Source organism: Crotalus tigris, unplaced genomic scaffold, assembly GCF_016545835.1.
Source record: "Crotalus tigris isolate CLP2741 ecotype Arizona unplaced genomic scaffold, ASM1654583v1 scf7180000024337.5909745, whole genome shotgun sequence".
NCBI classification, from domain to species: domain Eukaryota; kingdom Metazoa; phylum Chordata; class Lepidosauria; order Squamata; family Viperidae; genus Crotalus; species Crotalus tigris.
In genome coordinates this window covers 4,849,755-4,873,787 of record NW_024100507.1, presented here as the reverse complement: position 1 = coordinate 4,873,787, position 24,033 = coordinate 4,849,755, and the positions used below count along the sequence as shown (strand labels likewise).

The 24,033-nt window shown below is 37.9% G+C and overlaps 2 protein-coding genes across 10 annotated transcripts in view; one reads left to right on the top strand and one right to left on the bottom strand.

The window, feature by feature from the left end:
* Positions 1-24,033, bottom strand: part of MRS2 (magnesium transporter MRS2) — a 37,634-nt gene that overhangs the window by 11,876 nt on the left and 1,725 nt on the right. Inside the window, exons 1-6 of one of the 4 annotated variants that reach the window (XM_039325451.1) lie at positions 19,037-19,137; positions 8,878-10,708; positions 3,570-3,643; positions 2,803-2,839; positions 2,444-2,556; positions 1,038-1,211 (exon numbers count right to left, since the gene is read on the bottom strand). In XM_039325451.1, coding sequence (XP_039181385.1) covers positions 1,038-1,211; positions 2,444-2,556; positions 2,803-2,839; positions 3,570-3,643; positions 8,878-9,094 — 615 coding nt within the window. In that variant the 5' untranslated portion in view covers positions 9,095-10,708; positions 19,037-19,137. Of the gene's footprint in view, positions 1-1,037; positions 1,212-2,443; positions 2,557-2,802; positions 2,840-3,569; positions 3,644-3,743; positions 4,005-6,835; positions 6,928-8,877; positions 10,709-19,036; positions 19,138-24,033 lie in introns of those variants that run through there. The other 3 variants (XM_039325453.1, XM_039325452.1, XM_039325454.1) reach the window with 3 other exon arrangements.
* The window catches only part of DCDC2 (doublecortin domain containing 2), a 43,989-nt gene continuing 38,648 nt past the window's right edge, over positions 18,693-24,033 (top strand). For 2 of the 6 annotated variants that reach the window (XM_039325449.1, XM_039325450.1), the window contains exons 1-2: positions 20,539-21,023; positions 22,417-22,468. In XM_039325449.1, the coding sequence (XP_039181383.1) occupies positions 20,731-21,023; positions 22,417-22,468 (345 nt within the window). In that variant the 5' untranslated portion in view covers positions 20,539-20,730. Of the gene's footprint in view, positions 18,910-20,538; positions 21,024-22,416; positions 22,469-24,033 lie in introns of those variants that run through there. The other 4 variants (XM_039325446.1, XM_039325448.1, XM_039325445.1 and 1 more) reach the window with 4 other exon arrangements.

The window sequence follows — 24,033 nt, the reverse complement described above, 5'->3', positions numbered from 1 at the left end:
GCAGTGGAGGTGGGGTGGGGGGTGTTTGGTTTTTATTCCCCCATCTACTGGGTGGTTGCAGCAGGTTTTGGTCACTTCACATGACCCTGGGACACTGTGACCGTCATAAATATGAATCAGTTGCCAAGCATCTGAATATAAATCACAAGACCCTGGAGATGCTGCAACATTCCAGCTGATCAGGGCTTCTTCTGGGCTCAACAGAAGCGCCAGGATCAGTGCCGAGCTCCAGCTGGAGCCTGGCACTGATCCTGGCGCTTCCACTGAGCCCTGACAGTCCTGCAGCTCCAGCCATCTCTCGCTCAAGCTTGTGTGGTGCTGCCACTGGTTCAGTTCATTCCCCTCCCCCACTACCACTTTTCTGGGATGGTCGCATACCACCTGCCAGATGCCAATGTACCACAGGTGGTACCCGTACCACTGGTTGAAACACCCTGATCTATAGAAAAGGACTGCCTTTTAGCCACGATTCTCATACAAGTAGTCCTCAGCTTACAACTATCCATTTAGTGACCATTTGAAATGACAACAGTACTGAAAAAAGTGACTTATGACTGTTTTCCACACTTACGACCATTGCAGCATCCCTGTGGTCACGAGATCAAAATTTGGATGCTTGGCAACTGACTCGTATTTATGATGGCTGCAGTGCCCTGGGGTCATCTTTTGCAGCTTTTCCACAAGCAAAGTCAATGGGGAAGCCAGAGTCACCTTACAACCGTGTTACTAACTTAGCCACTGCAGTGATTCACTTAACAACTATGGCGAGAAAGATCACAAAATGGGGCAAAATTCACTTAACTGTGTTGCTTAGCAACGGAAACTTTGGGCTCAACTGTGGTCATAAGTTGAGGAGTATCTATATTTATCTGCCTCCTTCAAAAAATGATTATAATGTTCTCAACCCAAAATCCGATATATATGTTGGACTTAAAAAGTCTCGGATCTCTTGGGAATTTGGAGTTCACCATGTCCAGAAGTCTCCAGTTTGGGAAAGGCCACAACAATCACTCTCAGCACACCATAAGCATGCTCACCCAAAACTGCAGTATTGCTTCTATAGCTCTGAATTCAAAAGGCAAAGAATATGTAACTAGTTGACCTTCTCCAGCTAGCTGAGATGCCAGTTCTTGGAACAGCCATTTTTCCAGATTTGAATTGCGATAATCTAGGATCAGAAGATACTCTGGTGTTATCACAGCCTTCAAAAACTAGAAGAAGCAGAGAAGAAAATTAGCCAACACCTAATACTTGTTACATATTCTTTAGTTGTTACACTTAATACTATCTAATCCAGTGTTTCTCAACCTTGACAATTTTAAGGCATGTGGACTTCAACTCCCAGAATTCCACATGCCTTAAAATTGTCAAGGTTGAGAAACACTGATTCTAATCACAAGCCCAAACAGATTTGTCTAACATGCCCTTTGAACTGTTAGTTATACTAAGTGTAAGGATTTCAAGAGGATTTTCTCCAAAGCAAATAGGTGTAAAATTCTCAGCTGTTTCAGTGAAGGTGTTTCTTTGGTAATAGCTTTGGATTTATATGACTTGTGTTTTGTTTTCTTTATTGCCGTGATCCTAACCTTCAAACTGTCCCCTATTTTTATTTGTTGCTTCTTTTTTTTATGGTTTTGCTCATTTAACCTTAGTTGCACTTTTTTTTTTACTGTACACCTTCTGATTTCATCTTTCCCCTGAGTTCTCCTATCACATACTCTTTGAAGTCGATTAGGTGAAAAAAAGACTGTCTCAAGATTTTCAACCAGGCTTCTTGATAAAATAAAAATATGACCGTAGGTCTCTTTGACGCAATTTAGAGGTTTTGTATTGGCTCATCTCTGCTGTATTTTTTCTCTCCCATTTCCATCATTTTGCTATTTTAAATAGTACTATTCAACTCACGAGTTTACCTCATCTCACCTCATTTCCCATTCTAATCTTTTCTGTAACACTGGCACAGCACAAACTCCTTTGTTTTACTGATTATATACAAGGCATTTTGGAAGTCTTTGGGAAGAAGGAGGAGATAAACAATATCTTACTTACTTATCAGTAAATAAAAGAAAAGAAATACGTTGCTTCAAATAGCCATGTGTAAATATTTCAGAGGTTTTCCAAATATTTATTTATTTATTTATTTATGAGACTTATATACCGCTTTAGTGCAAGCACTCTCTAAGCGGTGTACACCAGTAAGCAATATATATATATATATATTTACATTGCCCCCAACAATCTGGGTCCTCATTTTACCTACCCCGGAAGGATGGAAGGCTGAGTCAACCTTGAGCTGGTGAGATTTGAACCGCTGACCTGATGAACACAGTCAGCTAAAGTGACCTGCAGTACTGCACTCTAACTGCTGCGCCACCTCGGCTCTTATTAATTAATAATTAAAAGCTGCTAAACCAACATTTGTATATGCATGTGTTTTTCTTACCTCCATTCTCATAATAATTTTGTTGTTCCTAGGTGTTATATTTACTTGATGTTGAAACCGTAGATCCCGTGCTTGAAGATTTAGTTCCTGATGTAGTTCTGTTTTCTTTCTTTCTGCCCCCAAAAACATTTTGTATAGAAATATGAAATGAAAATGTAGACCACTTGAAACAAGCAGATTATTTCTCAAAGTTATCGCTTCAACAAATACAACAAATATCTGAAATTTAACCAAAAGTATTAACAGTTGATGATAAACTGCCCCCAAAATATTAATGTTGCAATTACCTATTTAAAAAATTCTAACATGGCTGTAAAATATTTTTCTTGAAGTCGTAAGTAAAAAAGAATTCTACATACCATAGGAGGTAACATTGCCTTCTGTATCAAATTTCATCTAAAAGAAAGGAAATGGAATATTTTTAAAGACAATAGCACTGAAATTAAATAAAATTTGTCCTATTTAATATGGGTGGTATTTCCATTATTCCCTAAGTATCAAAATAATTAAGACAGATTTCTATTGAATTTTATATATTCAGAAATAGGGCAATAATTGTAAAATGAATTTTACAATTCACGTAATAAAGAGTGCTTTGAAAAATGCACAGTTTTCTCCTATAGATTAGAATAGTAGATGTGGACATTGTTTTATAAACTAAAATATCCAAATGTCTTAGCATAGTGGTTAACAGTATGAGAATAAATCAGTTGTGTAAAAGTTTTATTGCAGTTTAATTCTAAAATGATAGACCTCGAGATGTCTCTGGAAGGATTGGACTTCAACTCCCATAATCCATAGCCAGCAGGTTATCTGGAATGTCACGACTGGAGAAGGCTGTCCAAAAAAGTGCATTTAGATTTATCTCTCAATTCATTTATTGACAATTGAGACATGCATACTTTCTCCTAGCTAGTGGCCCAACGCAGGATGAATTATTTTTAGCCCTTCCAATTTTTACAAATTATTCTTTTCTACCCCGACTGCAACCCAATGTTGTAAATGAACCCTGCATTTCATCTATTACTTTCCATCTCTATTCCTGCAGCATTTTTTTTCCTCTGTGAAGCGTGAGTAATCCTTCATCTATGCTTTCCACTTCATGGCCTTGCAGGGGAACACTTACCACTGAAAACACTGGTGCCACACTGGCTAAAGTAGCCTGAGTCACCTCTGTGCTGCAGTGCCGAGAAAGAGCATCTAAAGTGAATAGAGAGAAGCAGAGGAGAAACACTATGAATAAAGAGTAGCTAATATGAAGAGTCAGCAGGAAAGTTGTTCAATAGTAAATACCACCCACCTTGAGAAAAGATGCCATAGAATAAAAGGTATTTTTTTTTCCAGTTCAATTCCTGGTTACATTCCACAGGTACAAAGCAGTTTTATTGGCAACAAGATAGAAACGACGGACATGGTCTTCCAAGATGTTTTTTCAAATTCTCAGTTTAGGCTATAGCCCTGGTAATCCCTGAATATCTCCATTCAAGTACAGCTAGTCCTTAACTTACAAACAGTTCATTTAGTGACTGTTCAAAGTTACAATGTCACTGAAAAAAGCGACTTATGACCATTTTTCATTTATGACCGCTGCAGCATTCCCATGGTCACATGACCAAGATTCAAATGCTTGGCAACTGGTTCATATTTATGACGGTTGCAGTGTCCTGTGGCCATGTGACCCCCTTTTGCAATCATCTGACAAGCAAAACCAACGGGGAAATCAGATTCACTTAACCACCATGTTATTAATTTAATAACCACAGTGATTCACTTAACAATTGGAAAGAAAGGTCTTAAAATGGGGCAAAACTCACTTAACAAATTTCTCACTTAACAACATAAATTTTGACAGATTAGGTTGCTCTCAGAAAGTAAAACAGTTTGATGATTTCTAATGAATGCCTTGAGACAGCAAAGGACAAGAAATATTTGTACATGCAAAGGTCTCCATCTCTTTAAGGTATGTATCTTTTTTTTGGTATAAATTTCTGCACATTCTAAAATTTTCTTAATTAGTACTTCTTCAGCTGGTAAATTTTCATTTTTCCAATGTTGGGCAAATACAATTCTTGCTGCCGTTAGTACGTGTAATATTAAATATATGCAATCTTTCTCATAGTTTGCTCCTATTATTCCTAACAAAAATAATTCTAGCTTAAAGTCTATTTGTTTTTTAGTCATTTTCTCTAACCATAAATGTATTTTAATCCAAAATCTTTTTGTTTTAGGGCAGTGGTGGCGAACCTATGGCACGGGTGCCAGAGGCGGCACTCAGAGCCCTCTCTGTGGGCACGCGTACAATCACCCTAATCCTAGGCCTTCAGCTGGGTTTTATAAAACCTTTTCGTTTTAGGCCTCCACCACCATGTGCAAAAAAAAAAAAAAAAAAAAAAAAGTTAAATCAGTCAATTTCAACTTCTCACGGGGAAAAAAAAAAGATCTTGCAAAATTGGAATTGATTGAACTTTTTAATCCCACCCCATCTGTGGTTACCACTGTAGCCACGTCCACCCAATTGGCCACACCCACCCGGCACTCGACGATGCATAAGTGGGTTTTGTGTTGCAGTTTGGGCACTCAGTCTCTAAAAGATTCGCCATCACTGTTTTAGGGCATGTCCACCAGATATGATAAGTATCTAGTCTTTGTTTGCATTTCCAACAGTTGTTTGAAGTATTTTTAAACATTTTTGCTAATCTCACTGGTGTCATATGCCATCTGTAAAGCATTTTATGTAAGTTTTCTTTATATGCCACTGCTTTAGTTAATTTAACATTTCTTTCCCAAGATATGTATTTTCAAAATTGCCCTCAAACTGTCCGGTGATCGAGACAATGTAAGAAAATGAGCTCCTTATATTACAGCAAATTTATAATGCTTCTATTTAAGCCAAAGAAATGATTTGAGAAATCATAATAATTTGTACACATGCAAATATATAATTTCTACTGAACATGGATGACAGGCCTTTCTGCATTAAAAGCTGAAGAGCTCATTCATCTTTAAGTCAGCATCAAAATGAATTGACATGAGGTCTGTGGCCAATCTGAATCTTGACTCTACTGTCTTGTTCTAATCACTGTGGACCCTTACCTCCCTCCAAGGTAATGTCTGATGAACTCTAGATTTTACATACCTTAGTTTTTCCAATGATGCTGCTGAAACGAGGCATGTATTTGGGGTGGGGTGGGGGACACTATTTTAACTCCAAGTCTGTTTCCTTTTTTGGCTGGCCATGAGGTGATGGGGACAGAGCCCACTCCCTTCCCAAGAACATGCTTGTGCTGGGGCTAGCTACAAGTGGGGCAAAGCCCTTTTTCATTTGCATCTGTCATTTTGATGGTAAAGCATGCTGAAGAAGAGGGATAATGCATTATTCAGCCCGTGATGGCAATTCTAATTCAAAATCTCACCTCAGAAGGTGGGAAGAGAAAAATGGTATTTTGCCTGCCATCCTTTATCCTGATTTTGGCTGCATGTAAACCTCTGGGCTTAACTGGAATTCTTGAAAGCACAGAGAGTTATATAGCATCCCACTATTTCTTACAGCCAGCTTGATCTGGTAGAATTGGGGCACTCCACATTCCATTGATTAAACAATACTATCTGTCTAGGCTCTGGAAACATTTCTGTAGTAGCATTTGCCCTCTGGAATGAAATTCCACCCAAATGGCTCCCTAAAGACCACTAAAGACCTGGCTCTTTGCCCAGGCCTTTGGCTAGGCTGGCTAATGTCTCTTTCATCTTTTTTTTTGTGTGTGCCTCTATTTTTTTTTATTTTTGGGGGGGTGATTTTTTTTGCTATGTGCTGTTTTTGTGTGTTGCTTTTTATTCTTAAATGTTTTTAACACCGTATACTACCTAGAGTTGCTGGGAATAAGGTGGCACATAAATTTAGTATATTATTACAGCATTATTTATATGCTAAAGGTTTCAACCCGACTTAAATTAACATTGGAACAGTAAGCGGCTCTCTGAGCTGTTTGCTTGCAAATGATTCATTACTCAACTAGATACCATCACCTGTACAATACCAAGCTCAGATAACACCATGGAGTCCACAGTTCAAGCCTGAGTAACATCTATTTTCTTCTATTTTAACATTTAACCATTTATTTTGAATGTTGTTAGTAACCATCCATTTATCCATTCATCCATTCAGTTTTATAAAGCAAATGAGTCGCATTTATATTACAGGAGTATCATAAATTCCTAAAATTTACACAATTTGTTCTGAATGCTCAAAATATGAGTAAAATATAATTACAATATATCCCTTGGAAAATATTTAGACAGGATAAGAAAGGCATTGCAAAGAAATACTTCTGAGCAATGTATACAAGGCACAAATAATTTGAAACTTCTCAGTTTGAAACAGTTGGGCATACATACAGTATGCATTTTCCAGTTACATTCTGAGTTGAGCAGCAGCATTAGGCAGAAATTATCTTGCTGGCTCTTCTGTATCCAGGCTGTTATGAACTCTGCAATAGAAAAACACAGGTTTCTCTACCTTCCATGCCTCCTGCAGGGCCAATAATAACTTTGGGAAAAAAAGGCACTGGACATATCTTGAAAATGATGCACACTCCTCAATGGAATTTTCTTAGCTAGTTAAAAAAAATAATTGGAAGAGCCTGCACTACGAGACTTGTTGGCCACTTCATGTGTCAAGGTAAAGCTAGCTGTTTGGTGCTTTCTGCTCTGTTCATTAATGAAGATCATCCAGATACTAGTTGCAGACTACTTGGGATTGGTTCCCTAATCAGCCAGCATTCTAAGCCAAATACAGGTAGTCCTTGACTTAAGATCACAATTGAGCCCAAACTTTCTGTTGCTAAATGAGACATTTGTTAAGAGTGCTTTGCCCCATTTTAAGACCTTTCTCGCCTCAGTTAAGTGAATCACTGCAGTAGATAGGTTAGTTAACACGGTTGTTAAGTGACTCTGCCTTGCCCATTCACTTTGCTTGTCAGAAGGTTGCAAAAGGCGATCACATGAGCTTGGACACTGCAATTGTCATAAATATGAAGCAATTGCCAGGCATTTTGATCACGTGACCATGGGGATGCTGCAAAAGTAACTATGAAAAATGGGTGTCACTTTTTTCAGTGCCATTGTGACTTTGAATGGTCACTAAATGAACTGTTATACACTTTCAACATACTGATGGGAATATGTGAATGGTCTTCAAAATTTAATATTGAAAGAGAAATTTAAAATTGAATTTGCTGCAGTGGAGACTTAATGAGTGGAGAAACAAGCTTACCAAAGAAACTACAATGGATGGGAACCAGGAAAGAATAGCATAGAGTAGGGGTGTCAAATTGCCGGCCCAGATCCGTCATACTGAAACCGCGCCCACCCCAGCTCCAGTAATGGGGAAAAAGTTGCAATACGTCGCAACACATCACATGATGTTGCGAGTTTGACAACCCTGGCATAGAAGGAGGATATAGGCAAAATTATCTGGGTCTTCAGAATGGGAAAAGGAGCTGCAAGAGGAGATAACTAGCAAAACAAGAAAGAATCTATTTTTCCAAGAAGTCATTAAAAAAAGGGGGCCCAGAACTCAGACAACTGAGCATGTGCAATTAGTTGATTAATATTGACACACCTTGCATAAATTCTCTTAATTTTAATGTACATGTGATGTATGATTTAGTATGTAGCAGGAAATATGTAGGAGGCGGTCAGAAAGAGTATAACCTCATAGTACTTCTGGGAAATGGGGAAAGAGGAGGGATGTGGCGGCCGGAACATGGTTGTATAAAGAAGGGAATATTTTAGGTTGAAACTTTGGAGAGAACCAAGCTTTGATAGCTTCTCTCCCCGCTTATTGCAATAAAGGAAACAAAATGCCTTCACTGTGTCTTGGGTGGTTATTGGTCAGGCGAGCTTGCCTCTGGTCACGGAAGGAAAGTGGCCAGGAGCACATAACAATACAATGCAGTAGGTAGCTTAACAATGCCTGAAAACCCCATCACTTAAGTTTCATTCATCACATTCTGCCATACACCATCACTCAAGAACTGTAATGACTGGATTCAAACCCCACATTGATCCAAACTCCAAACAAATCTGACTGGACTGAACATCCAAATACGCACTTCAACACTCAATCAACTTTTTTTTTTCCCGAGTACAGGCAAGTTCAGGCTAGTTGGTCTGTGCGGAAAAGTTCAACGCCTCAAGAGGCAAAGTTGCAGACACTTTATATCCTCGCTGGGGAACTTCGGAGCACTTTGAGGATATCCGCCCAGGACTCCCAATGGCTCAATCATGATTCATACTCAGGTGCAAAGATTTCTGATGGAGTTTACAGGATTTAGTCAACAACAGGCTTTGCGCCTGTTCTCCAGAGAATAAACCGCTGTGATTTGTTTCTCACAACGGCAGTCCAGACGGCCACAACGCCTGCAGGCACGACTTACATGCGCAAAGTAGAAAGGTCTGTCCGCCACTTCGGCGCCACCGGCATTTTTCGAAGTTGCAGCCAAGCGGCGCACCACCCGCCGCACCTGGAGAGCGCCACGAGCTCCCTCCCAGGAGAAGACCATAGCGGTGGCTGCAGCTACAGCAGAGCCGCCTGCCAAACAAACAGTACACGCCAGGCCGCAGCCGCTGCCTCAAAACCCGGACGCACTCCATGTCTGCCCACCGCTCCGAGGGCTTTGCGCCTCCAAAACGCGCAGCTTCCGGTACCGACGGACGTCGAGGGGGTGGAGTTGCAGCCAAGTTCGCTCCGGACTAGGGGGCCGTCAGCTTCGGGGAGCGGCTGCTGCTCGGCGGGTGCAAGAGCGTGCGAATTGGGAAGGATGGAGGGGCGCGAGTGTGGCTGCGTTCTTGAATACCGCAAACGGGGCGACCCACAAGTGCAAGATAAGCGCTGAGCTTTGTGCACGTAATAAAAGTTGAAGCAGGGCCGGATGTTGAATACATTCAGGCCTTAAATTAAGCGGAGTTTTGAGCCTGCTCCTCCTCCCCTCTCCCAGCATTATAAATAAATGAACAAAAAAAAAGTTTATTTTTTTCACGTGGACTTGGCGATTGCTAATTAATAACCTACCAAAACAGGGTATCCTTCAAAAATGCTATTTGCGCTGGAAATATTACTTGAGAATGCACAAGGATACCTTGCAAATTTCGAAGATGCTAAATTTTCGATTCATAAACGGTTACGTAGCACTACTAAGTTAAAAAAAAACTGCTGGGTCGTTTGCAGGCCACGTGTATCTTACTTTTTTGTAATATTTGGAAAGCGAAGTCGAAAGACGAAAAAATGTATAATGTTCTACGATAATACTTTGTGTAGAACTCTTGTACACATATTTAATACAGAAAGCTTTTGTAACATTCTTTGTGGTTCAGTGAACAGTTTCAGTAGTTACCTTTCTCTAAGCAGTGTGTTACCATTAGGCTCAAAAAAGTCCCAACGTTGTTCCTACATTTGGGAAATTAATGATAACTCAGTAGATCCTGACACCATAAGTATTTGAATTACTTGGATAATTTTGTGACTGGAATGGGATGCATGTTTCTGGGGCCATGAGGGTTTTTGCTTTCTGCTTTTAGCTCTTTTGACTAAATGGCAGGCTGATAAAAGCATGGAGAGCATCTATCTTAACTCTTGGTTTGCAGAGAAGGTTGAGAGATTAAATAACAAAATTTTATTATTTTTTGGGAAGAGAATTATGAACTTTTCTGTTAACTAGTTGACACTTAAAGCAGTTGTAACTTGTAACCTAGATTGTCCATGAACTGTCAAGTTATCGGTATAATAAATTCATGAGCAATACAATGCACTCATTTTTTCCATTTTTCTTTCTTAATCTCTACTCTCTCTCTCTCTCTCTCTCTCTCTGTGTGTGTGTGTGAATAGACATGAGATATAAACACAAGTGTGTTATAGGTGGAGAACAATCCACTTAGATCTCTAAAACCCTGTAAATTATTCTTGTGTAAAAGAACTGTCATTTTGTGTGCCTGCAGCAGGTGGCAGTATGTTAAATGCTTTATGTTAGTACCGGTAGATGTCAGGACATGGTTCTCAAACAGCTCCCCCCCAATTAATAGTCTTTGGACAGTGATGTGGGCAGCATATAAGTTTAATAAATACATAACAAAAACTATTGTATGGAAAATAAAAGCACCAAATCTTCTTTATTATCTTGAGCCTGTAAATCATTCCTATTACTCTTGAGCACATTCAGTAGAGTTGCACAAATCAAATATTCTCATCCATTTTTTCTTGCCAGAACATATCTAGAAAAAGAATTAGATTAATACCAGACTATTAAAAGAGCATAGTTTCATAAAATCATAGTGTTAAGAGAGATCTTCAATATCTTTCAGACAAAGGTTTGTGTTTTCAGCCTTGACAACTTTTAGATGTGTGGACTTCAAATAAAAAAAATCCCCAGCCAACTTGTTTAATCCATACATCTTAGAATCTTGAAGGCTGGTCTAGTCTAGACCTTGGTATTTCCTCTCCTCAGACTGATACTTTAATATTCTTTATAGGAGAGTTCTTTGAAGTGCAGCTATATTAAAGAAAATAAATCTATGTTTTTCATAATTCCAATCAACAGCACAGGGAGAAAAGATTGCTATGGAGAAGGAATTAAATGTTTTCCTTCTCTAGAACAGTTTTGAAACAGAATACTGAGCAATATTCATGTGGTGCATTTACCCCTGAATAATTGAACTTGAACTTGGTTTTACTGAAGCCAATGTTATGAACTTGAAGGATATACTGAATTTCTATATAAACTAATGATAAAGGTTCATACAATACACCAAGAATAGTATGTGATTGTTTAAGCTGCCTATCTCATTCATTTAATTTCTTTGTACTTGGAGAGATAATTTAAAACACAGGAATACCATTTTTCTGGTTATCTCCTTTTTGTAGTCTTAGATTGTATTGTTTTTGTGATCTGGGCTATTTTTCATAATGTTGATCTTAAATATACCCTTAGAAAAGTGTGTTTATTTAAAATAAAACACATAGTTACTTTCATTTATGTATATTGCAGCTCTTTCTTATGGGGTACTGGAGCAACGTCTTGCAAAATCCACTACAAATATTCAGAACACGTTTGCAGCACAGCAGTTTAAATATTCTCAACATACAAATCACTGAGAAGCTATTATTAGTGGCACTAAATTCAGAAATAATAATATTCAAATGAAACTTACAGTGATTGTACCTAGGGATATGTAGATATACCTGTCAATGCAATATATTCATGGCAGTGATTGTGTGTGTGTGTCTCTTTGTGTGTGTGTGTGTATATAAAACCTTGAAATGGTTGGGTTTATCAGGCAAAACTGATTTTACTCTAGTTTACTTAAAATTGATTTTTATAAGGACAAATATTCTAAAGAAGAATAAGGGGAAAAATGTAAATAATAGAAGATTACCATTATGTAATCGCTGTTAAAAAAAGGGGGAGGAGTATATGCTGTGTGTGATGTTTTGCTTTGTTTTGCTTTGTTTTGTTGGTTAAAAATAAAAAAAAGAGAAAGCAAAACTAATTCTATAACATTGAATAGAAGTAATAATCATAAAATATATAAACCCCCCCCAAAATGATTTTAATAGATTAACTATCCTTAAGTATTTAAACACTATTTCTTGCCTTCCAAGTTTTACATTATAAGCTTTTTCCAAACTTGAGTTAAATAGCATGAACAATAACTATAATTGACATAATCTTTATATTTATATATTTAAGAAATGTATATAAATATTATAACATTTATATAAATGGAAAGTGGCTTTATTTATAAACAACTATGAGAGAATAGCAATTCATTGTTTTCAATTGTATTAGATACTATTCTATATACCATTGTACAGACAATTTCAAAACTAAAACTGAGCACTGCCATGATTAGCACTATCAAAACCAAATAACTTTTTCTCTATGTGGCAAAACCTTTCTTCTCCAGAGCTTATAGGTTGATTGGACACGAAGCATGGATCAAACTGGGCCATGTTCCTTAGCAGTATTTTTATAGATATTAATTATGGAATAATGTGAACAAATGGTATCTTTGTCTAATACTTCTCAGAGCTAGCTGGGATACTGAGTACAGCAGCACAAACCTTTAAACATTGCAATTTGTCCCACTGATTAAAAAAACAAATCATATAAAATTAAAAAGCACACATGTAAGGAATTTGTAGATGAAATGATAATGTCCACTTTCATGTGTATTAATTTAGGACTAAATTGAAAAACACAACTAGTGTTAACCAGTAACTGCAGTACATCAAAAGCTGCTTTACACCAAATTACTTTTTTGGTAATGGTTAACTATCTTCTTTGTAGCTCACAGCAGGGGAGAGTTTATTTTCTTTCCTGAATGCTGAGATAAAAAGAAAGGAAAAATTCCTGAGCGCTTTTATCATCTATTGAGTTGAGCTCATATCTTGTGACTTAACGAACACATCCAAATTTGGATTTGGGTGGGGGTTGGGCAGCAAAATGGAATTGGTTTGCCATGTGCTTCCTTGGGGATGTGTTCTAAACTTCCCAATCTAGCCTAGACCATGGTGGTCTTCCTTCATCATGTTACCCAGGCCTGATGTTTTTTTTAGCTTTGGAGCCTACTTCAGCTCAGCTGATTTGATATTAATTTTGAAACCTAGTTAATCATGTATTGCTTGTTAACCACTTATCCAATTTAGAGTACGAGAAAGGTCCACTGAGGTAAAAATCTTAAGTTGATTTTGAACAGTGTATTGCAATCTTTATTCAGAGAGGAGGAAGAAAGTTCATTTATAATATTGAGTGTTTGAATAAGGAGTCTTCAAACTTGACGCTTTTATGTGAACTTCAACTCCCATAATTCCTCAGCCAGACATGCTGGCTGAGGAATTCTGGGAATTGAAGTCCACAAGTCATAAAAGGGCCAAGTTTGAAGATCCCTGGTTTGAATACATAAGCTATACTTTTTTTAAAGCGTGAATAATCTTGTTGATTCAGAATAATTTTTCTTTTAATTTTAGTAGCATAGTGTTATAATCAGTGCTGCTATGTGTGGAACTACAGTGTGAGGACTTTTAAAATGTACATAAGAAAGCTACAAAAAAAGGTTAAAAGTATAATTCACCCATTTTTTTTTTAAAAAAGTATATATTCCTCTATGAGTGAATTGCCAATAGATGTAGATTTTATATGGACAAATATAACAACATATAGAATTCATTAATACAAAATACAGTAGGTTTTGATAGTTATATAATTATTAGAAAAATATATGTACTTGAATAATAATTGCTTTATAAAATATAAAATATATACACACACATATAGAATTGTAACTATATACTGCTAAAATGATAATACTTTTTTTTCTTTGTTGTATTTTTCAGATTTTTTAAAAGCACATTCTATACATTTTGTTTCTTTTCTTTGACAATGTATGTACTTTTATGATAATTATCTTTGTATTTTTTCATTTTTTTGTCTTTTTTAAAAACAAATATATTAACAATGTATTAATTTGCTAGATCACCCAACTACTGTGACAATCTGACATATAAACTAATAAAGTATGTTTTTGCTGAAACTTTTTGCTGAAAAAAGGAAAACTCAACCTGTGAATTTTGGATTTGATGATTATAAAAGGTAGATTATAGATAGAAGGAAATCATGATGTAACCTTAGACAGAGTAAAATAAAATCCTTCAATTCTTGTTCCAGTTTTACATATGGTGTTTTTACATGATTTTATACACACAAATCATTCTGATCAGTGGTGGGATTCAGCCAGTTTGTACCACTTCAGCAGAACCCGTAGCTAATTTTTTGTTGCCCAGGCCCAGAATGGACATCCGGAAGCAGCATCGACACAGAGAACCGGTTGTTCACATATTTGAATCCCCACTGATTCTGATCTGTTTTAACTAGAAATTCATATATTTCCTATTTGATTCCATTCTATCTGCTAGCCATTGTACAGTAGTTCTCTCAGTCTTGCCAAGTGCAATTATTTTTTCATAATCTATGTTCTGCTCATAACTCTCCCAAAGTACAATATGTACAATATACAGATTCTTTTTGTTGATAACTGCTACAAAGGAGCAATGATCCAGGGTTGATTGATTGGTTGTCTTATAGTCCATGACCCCTACCTCCAAATCCTTAATTTGAAAATGTCTATTTTTTTACTCTCTTTCTCAGAGTCCACTTCCACAGCTGGAAATGTTATCATTTTAGCAGTCACAATGTTGCCTACATCAAAGGTTGCCTACAGTAACTATATTTGACCTTTCCTGAGCTAAAATTTAACCATGAAATCACATTTGGTTCACTAATAACTTCTCATAGATAACATTCCACAACACTGTCTCACATTTATTTGGATCCTCTTGTTTGTGTATCACATCTTTTGTGTGTCAGCTCTACTGCATGTCAGCAAAAAAATGCCCTATGACTTCAACCTCCTCCTTTCCTACTTCCTCATTCTGCAATTCAGCCATTTCTCATAAAATGAAAGGAAAACATATTATTGACCCACAAGAAAAATACATCTAGACCAGGATAGTATCTTTATTACAAAAAACAAGAGCATTGGAAAATTGCCAATAACCCTTTGATTTCTTAAAAAAAAAATCAATAAAATTTGTATTGGTAAAGTTTTAAGACTGAGCATGGGAAGAAATTCTGATCTTTCAAATGAAAGTTCCTACCATAACTATTTGAAGATATTGTACAATGGTCCATATTTTTTTCCTGTCATGCACAGAATTGTTATGTAGAATTCATCTAACTCCACCTTATTTTTTGAGTGGGGTGATTCCATTCAAACAAATGGAAATATTCTAGATAATGACAGAGCTTGAAGCATAAACCAAACCTGAATTAAACTTTAAAATTATCAGCTCCTAGTTAGATGCTTGTTATTGTTCAGTCGCTGTGTCTGATTCTTTGTGACCCCATGGGACATAACAGGCCAGGCCCCCGTTTATACTGTCTCCCAGAGTTTGCCCAAATTCATGTTCATCACGTTGACAACACTATCTAACCATCTTTACCTCTGCTGTCCCCTTCTCCTTTTACCTTCAATCTTTCCCAACATCATAGTCTTTTCCAGTGAGTCCTCTCTTCTCATTAGGTGGGCAAAGTACTGGAGCTTCAGCTTCAGTATCTGTCTTTCCAAATAATTGCTAGGTGCAACACACTGCTATTGAAAAAAGAGAGAGAGTGTGTTTGTTGGTCGTAGCAGATAGCTGATTTTGAGGAAGTTAAATCCAATTTGTTTTTGGATGGGAGGCTCCTAAACATCTCAAGACTGTAGTCTAAACTTGGAAGAAAACATTTCAGAAGAAGGCAATGGCAAACTTCTCTATTGTTGCCAAGAAAACAGCATGGGCATGTTGAATGAAATCATGAGTCACGCCTTTGACTTGAGAGACTCTTCCGCTATGTTTTGGAGTGGAAGAATATGTGTGCCTATTAAAAAATAACCTTCTGTCTTCAGTGGGAGATATTCCAATTCCACACTAAAGATATTGCTTACATGCCCTCATCCACACCTTTATTTCTTGGATCCATCTGTTGGTCATATACAAACTAATTCCAAGAGTTTGGAAGAGTGGAACTGCAAAGGGTCAATTCACTTGTTTCCTCAAAAGATCTGAAGTCCTGCAGCTCTGAGGCAGTGCTTAACAAATGGGGGAAACAGATCACGTCCAAGTTCCAGAATCACAATATTATCCTCCCTCACCCCCAATAACAGACTTATGTGCTCTACAAAAATTAGAACTACTAACAGTTAAAACAAACAGGCAGTAAAAAAGAGCCAATGGAATTCACTGGGCTGGACTTAGATCTCTTGTGGGCGTGAAGGGAATCGAAACTGATTACGTGCTTGACCCTTCCCTCAAATGCAGCCTAGTCATTTCCTACAAAGTCCTTGATAAAAGTACTCAGTAAAAGTACTCCTAGATAAGAGGGTATAGGAAGGCATTCAATTTTATCCTACTTTTTAGAAGTTATTGTCCCCCAAAGTATCCCAAACCTGTTAAAATTGAAAAATAGGCCCTTCTGTCAGACTAAGCGATCAAAAGCAAAAGGATAATGGAGGGGGTAGTTCTTCATATTGGCATTCTTATCAAATGATTTTCACTTGCTATGCTTGACTGAAAAGGAAGAGGTTGTTCTTGGACCAGTTGCCAATGAAAGGGGCAATTGCCTAGCAGCTCGTCTATCAGTGGTTGATGTAAGAGTCTTCTTTGTTTTGCTCCTTTCCGTAATGTTCTTCCTGAGAAGAACACAGAGTCCATAGCTGAGAGATGGGAGCAGAGTGTGCTTCTCTCCGGTTTTTTGCTTCCAGAGCAACACAGAAGAATGCAAATTTATTGGTTGGTGAGTGTCAAAGCCATGTCCTGGCAGAAAGCAAGAGCATCCAAGAATACATGGCATCCAAAGATGAACTACTGAGGCAGCAGTAGACTTGGGAGGAAAATCAAGCAAAGAAAACACCATGGCAAAACATGATTTTCCATGGGATATACCACTGACAGACTAAGGCAAATAGCTAAGCTGGCAGACATTGGGAAAACCTAACAGTAGTTGGAAAGGACTGGACTAAAAGACAGCACTGAAGCGTTGATCATTGCAGCACAAAACAATCACCAGATCCATAGAATCAGGGATCTACCTTACTAGAGAGGACCTGAGGTACAGACTATGCAAAAAGGCCTCAGAGACAGTCCAACATATAATGGCAGAATGTAAGACCAGTACACAGGACCAGCATACAGGGAATGGCACAAGCAAGGAGCTGGCACTGTGTAAAGGAACATCAGTGCAGTGTACAGGCTAGATCTTCCCAAGGCCAAATAGGAGATCCAAGAGAAGGTTGTGGAGACTAAGAGAGCTAAGATTCTGTTGGACTTTCAGATCCAGACAGACAGGCAGATATTGGCCAGACATCATGGTAGTAAACAAGGACTAGAAGACAGTAACTGTCTTAAATGTACTGGTACCAAATGACAGCAACATCAGGAAGAAGACATATGAGAAGCTGCAGAAATACCAGGGCCTGAAGGAGAAACTAGAGAGGATGTGGACAGTAAAAGCCAAAGTAATCCTAGTGGTGATAGGCTGGATACTCAAGTCTGGAAGAATGGCTCCAACAAATCCTAAGAACAACACTCAGAGACCATCAAAAACAAACAAGTGCCAAATATATTTTTTCATCCAATCTCGAGGTGTTTTTTAATGACTTACCCCTTTGGATTTGCTTCTTATAAAAAGTATTTTTAATGGCACAGCTAACTGATTATGAATAAATGATTTTAAAGATTATAAATGTAACCATTATAAAGATTTTAAGTATTCTGTAATAAGAAATCCTTTATAATTCTTAAAATAAATAAACTGGATTAAAAACTTTTTTTTAAAAGGTTATCTTGGTGCTCATCTACAAATTGGGCTGACAATGACTGACTCAAATCACTCCCCAGGGTGGACTTGAACCCACTATTATCACTAAATCACACCACCTCTCTGTCAGAGGAACACTGTTCCATGAAAGGTTGCCAAATTATCATTTCCTTTAATTCTTATTCTGGGAGGAGGGGAAGTATGCCAAATGCCTCTCTACTGAAGTGGTAACCTTGACACTCAGTAGAACATCTTGGGGGCAGTGGGGCAGTGAGGGACAAATGTTCCAAGGACATAATGGAGAAGTGAATAATGGCTGACAAAAGCAGTTTGGAAACCCATCCACTAGGGAGCAATCAGGGAGTGCCAATTACCATTTTTGTTTACAACAGGGGTCTCCAACCTTGACAACTTTACGACCTGTGGACTTCAACTCCCAGAATATGTCAGCCAAGCCATAAAGTTGCCAAGGTTGGAGACCCCTGGCTTACACGAATCTCCTCCATTCTATCTCCCCAGGCGCAGACGATTCTCACAAGTACTTGAGAGTTCACCCTGCTTAGACCAGGATATCAATGGTGCCGTTTGGTCCTCTTGTCCCTAACTCTGCAGGTGCCATCATCCCTCCTTTCTCTCCCTTGTTCGGGGATCAGGTTAGGGAAGCCACAGCCCCGAACAATCTTCTCCCGAGAGGTCCCTGGCAGGGCCTCCAGGTTGACTCACGGGGTTTACTACAACCCCCCCCCTTGCTCCCGAGCCAGGTGCGTTGCCGTGGCAACGGCGGACAGGGAAAAAAAAAAAAAGTCCAGCATTCTGGGAGCAGAAACCCGCGGCCAGGAACCGCCACGCCTTCCCTGCCGCCTCTCTTCAACTTGGGGAAACATGAGGGCGCTTCTTGCCTGTGGCAGCCACGGCTCCAGCACCACCCCGAAACCTCGGTCGCCCCTGGGGAGAGCTCATGGTGCCCAAAGCTGAACCCCTGGTAGGCGGAGAGGAAAAAAGAGAGGGCAGCCGAGTTCTCCCAGTGAAAAAGAGGCTTCGGGACTTTGCTGCGCTCAGGTGCCTCGCTCGCTTTCTCCCTCTCCGCTCTTTGCTCGAGCCGGGACGGCGGTCCTGGCTTGGCGCGGTTCCCTTCCCTCTCCCCCCCCTCCCGTTCCCGGATTTATGGCTTTGGAGGCATTCTCACCCAGGGAAGTGCCTGATTCTGCAAAGCCGACGGCATGGTCTAAGGTGGATGGAAAGCCGCCTCTTTCTCCTACTTTGACAGTTACGGTAGCTCGTGGGCGGAAACGGCAGAGTGGCTTTCGGTCCCGTGGCAAAAACCTCTCTCCTTTGGGAATCAAGTTCCAAGTGAATAAAATTAGCGGTGGTGAAATGCAAAGACCCTCTTGGGAGATATAAGAGGGGGGGAAAGTGTGTTTTTGCGTGTGTGGGGTGTGTGTGTGTGTGAGAGAGAGCAGACTTAATGCGTTTGCAGGAAGAAAGGAAACAGCTCAATTTTGGGGTGGTTGGATCCTGCTGAAGATACAATAACATTGTAGTAGCACCAAAGCAGCCTTAGGCCTGGTGTTCACTCGGGTGTGTGTCTGTGTGATGTATGTAGTAGGGTGCATCTTTGCAAAAAGTAGACAGAAGTTTGGACTAGCAGATTGTTTTCCTTCTTACCTTAACTCAGGTGGTGGAGAACAAAATCTGAATGAATTAAATGGGCCAAAATGGAGACTATAGCCACATACCTTGAAACCAAATTACAATGAAATGTAGTGATCTTGAGGTGATTCAGTGTATGATAAATTTGGAGGGTTATTTTTAGGGAACTCATAATTTTTAAAGCTACTCTTTGTAAAAAAAAAAGCACCCCTTTCTGTTAATATAAATTGATAAATAGTATAAGCAAAAACTTTTCTTCTCAATATAATCAATTCTGGGAGTGGCATTTTAATATGCTGGGAATCATCGTACCTTTTAACTTCAGTATAGGTGAATTGTATAATTGAAATCATTTTTAAGATTGTCCCTTTCTGCTTACTGTTTAATCTCTTCAGTAGAAGCAGTGAAGAATGCTAATATCTCATTCTACTCTGTTTTATTTTTTTCACTTTTTATTCCATTGAAAAATTTCCATTTTAATACGAACATCTTTAAATAAATTTGGAACCTCCCCACTATTGACCCTATGTGATTTTTCTATCCTTTGCCATTTTTTGTGTGCTTCTGCCAGCTGCTATTAAAACCACTGTAACTTACATTATGCATGTCTTTTAATATTTGATAATAAACACTTCCTTTGTCCTTCCATCTCTGAATGTCACGGTAGGCTTCTTTAGACAGCCACCTTATGGCTATTTATTTTTTTTAAGTGAAAAAGATAAGCAAACCAGAACAGAATGAATAAAAAGAGACATGAAGATGTGATATTTAATTGCAAAATTTTTAAAAATGGGTTTTCTGGGGCTTCCATAACAGCAGAGTTGGGGAGGAATGTAGTTTCTTGAATGTATGCAATAAGCATTTCTGCTTTGCATCTTTAGTTTGTGTGAATATGTAGGGAGAAGGATGACTTTATTATTCTTAAGAGACTGGCAAGAATTGGTTGCCTAGCAGAAGGACTCTTTGAACTGTTATGGAACTGAAACCTTTGGGAGAACTTAGGAGCCTCCCTGTTTTTTTAGAAATAGAAATATTATTGGCGGTTGCTCTGGCGTGCCAGTCATGCTGTAGATATGTATGCAGTGCCTATACTGCAAACTGGAATTCAAAAATAATTGTCAGAGAAAAATAGTGAAAGAAAATAAATTCCATTCTTCTTAAACCTACAGGTTTGCAAACCATTGTGTTCATTACCAACAGGACCCAGGATAGGAGAGTGCAAAGACGGCTATGAGTAGTCCCAGTGCCAAGCCAACATGTCTGTCACAGCCTGTGGTGAAGAGTGTGATGGTGTATCGCAATGGAGACCCTTTCTTCCCTGGGCGGCGTGTTGTTATCCATGAGAAGAAGGTTTCCAGTTTTGATGTCTTTCTAAAGGAAGTGACAGGTGGTGTGAATGCTCCTTTTGGGGCTGTGCGGAATATTTATACACCCCGTGGTGGGCATCGCATTCGTCAGCTAGATGAGATTCAAAGTGGAGAGCACTATGTTGCTGGTGGCAGAGAAGCTTTCAAAAAACTAAAGTAAGTAGTCTTATGTTCATTCCAACCAACATGATATAGAAACTGAAATGTGCGATCTTTTATATACAAGTCCTCCAAGGAGGGGTGACAGCATTATTTTTCCTTAGATTTAAATGTTTTAACTAGACAATGGTTCATAGGCCCAGTTCCCCAGTCTTTCTCTTTGTCTTTCCATGTATGTATCTTTATCTCCCTATACATTTTTTCTTTCAGAAATGATGGAACATTTATATGAAAAGTACCATTCCAACATCATTAACAATTTTGATTAATTGAATTTTGATTTAAAGCTACCATTTGGAATTCTTTATATATCTTTAATGTCAGTGGTCCTAAATGCAGTTGCTATGACCAATAAAAAAAAGAGTTCGTAGATCTAGTCCTAAATCTCTGAAAGGTGCCACATTACCTATTTCAGTATACATACCAGGGTGACTAAAATACAAAAGTGGACTGATAACAGTAGAGGACTGATAACAGTGGAACACACTGGTATGACAGACTTAGCTTGTCATGCATGCTACTCCTGATGAAAGTTCATGGATCATTAACAGAACATTTACGGCATTGAAGCCAAACTACAATTCCCATAATTCGTCATGTGAAATAGAAATGGGGCTTATTATAAAATAATGTAAACCAATATGAATTTAGAAAATAGGTATGCTTTAGTATAAGTTTGCCCTTTGTTGCCTACTTTTAGAAGTAAAACTTGCTGATGTTCTTGTGTTTTTCTAATATGTTTTTAAAAACTAATGTCAGAGGTAATATATATATACTGTATATATACACACAAACCCTTTTGTTAGTTCCAAACCTGCACTTTGCATTGTCTTTGGTTTAAACACTATTGCCTATAATCTTCTCCTATGGCTAATTAATTCCAGTCTAGTTAATCAGTTATTAAGAAAAAAAAATCCAAATTCTCCACAAAATTATACTTTTTAAATTAAGCAAATATAGTACATTACATCAGTTTACAAGTATATATTTATATATTATATATAATAAAATATCTTAAAATGTAGCGTACCCCATCATCATATAATATTAATTCCTTGTCATTATTACTTGCTGGAATCATAATTCATATTAAGCTTATAATCACTATAATGTGGCTTATTGGTTAAGCACTTGTCTAGTGAATGCACTAGTTGTCAAACCTTTGTAGTAATTAAAAATATAAGGAAATATTCCTAAACAGCCTACTAAGAATCAAGTTTGTCACATAGATATAATGTTTTGGCTGGTTATTAGGAAAAACCATATATAAGAAAGTATGAGACAAGAAGAAAAAGAATATTCTGGTAAATATAGTATTGAATAGCTGAAACTTTACAAGATTTTTCATTTTATATTAGTATATATCCTCTTTTGTTTTCTTGTTTTTCAGCTATTTGGATATTGGAGAGCCAAAGAAAAGACCGATGGAAAATAATAATGAGGTAATGTATTTTACATATTAATATAAATCTGTATTACACTTGAAGTATAAACAAAACAAAATTTTATTGATTTAAATTTCAGTCTGCTCTGATTTATTTGGAAATCAAAGGCACATTTCTAAGCAAACGTCTATAGTTGGGGTCCCCAACCCCCGATCCGAAGACCGGCACCAGGCTGTGGCATGCCAGCAACCGGTCCGCACAAACAAGCAAAGCCCCATCCGCGGGATGCAGGTAGCACACAAAACCATGCCCCCTCCGGTCTACGGAAAAACCTTTCTCCACAGAACCGGTCCCTGGTGCCCAAAAGGTTGGGGGCCTCTGGTCTATAGCTTTGTTTTATAAAACAGCATTTATATATTAGATTAAAGCTTAAGATAATTGTTTGGTCTGATTTATTGAGATTTGTGAACACAGATATTTTTGTTTGCCCATGTAGCAATAGTAAAACAAATAGTGTGCTGTCTGAGCTCAGCAATATGCTCTAATTTTTAAAGAGATTTAGAAAGCGAAAATCTAGAAAACTGCATTGTCAAACCAGTCTGATTAATAGATGCTATTTTTCCTGTGCTCCTGCTACCTGCTCTGTATCAAGCTAGGATATCCATCTCTGAGATGGAAGCAAAGAGATGGCTTTCTGTTAATCTTTGCTATCTTTAATAACCTTGTGAATTTTTAGAGCCTGGATACTTGAGGGACTTGGCAGTTTACAAATAAGACAAAGCAACATGGTAACTCAGTTCATGCAGGTGCAATGCCAAATTGTTTTCCATATTGTAACTTATGTGAGATTTCTACTGCTTGAAGTGGGCTCCTGGAAATTGGGACTTTATGGTCTTGAGGTGATGGAGAATTGCCTGGCTATTCCTCCAAAGCCAGGACTTGATTTAGGTTAAAATTGGGATTTGCACCTAATTAAACAGAGATCCTAAAACCCAGACTATGATATGCTATATTAATCTGCATCAAGAAATAAAACAGCTTTGCAAAGCGGTTTGTATTGTTGACAGATTATGATAGTGGCTGTTGTTCAGCTGTTGAAAGCTCTTATCGCCTAAGAATGAATTGTAAAATGACAAAAGTTGAAACAGGCAACTTTTGAGTATCCTATACAAATATGTTTTATATATTCTGAGGCATTGACTTGACTATTGATGTTTGGTTTCACAATCAGGGGAACCAGAAGTATAAACCATAATTTGTCCACCACTGATATACGACAGTGTAAGATTATGTTAATATTCAAATATATTCTGCTCTAGATTTATACTTTTTTAGATTTTTTTTGGTTACGTTGTCTTACTCTTTTCGAGGTCTTTTTGTCCCTAGAGAAAAGATTTTAAAGAATGAAATATTGAGAACACTAAGCAAATAGAATATCTACTGTTATTTGGTACAATATATGTGAGAGAATGAAAATGTGTCTTAAAAATAAAGAAGTATTGTAATTTGAATGACTGTTTTGTGTGAATCAAAATGTATAATATACTCATTTACATAATATGGAGGATAGATGGAAGGATAATCTGAAATTTAGATGAAATTAAAAAGTAATGCAACGCTGT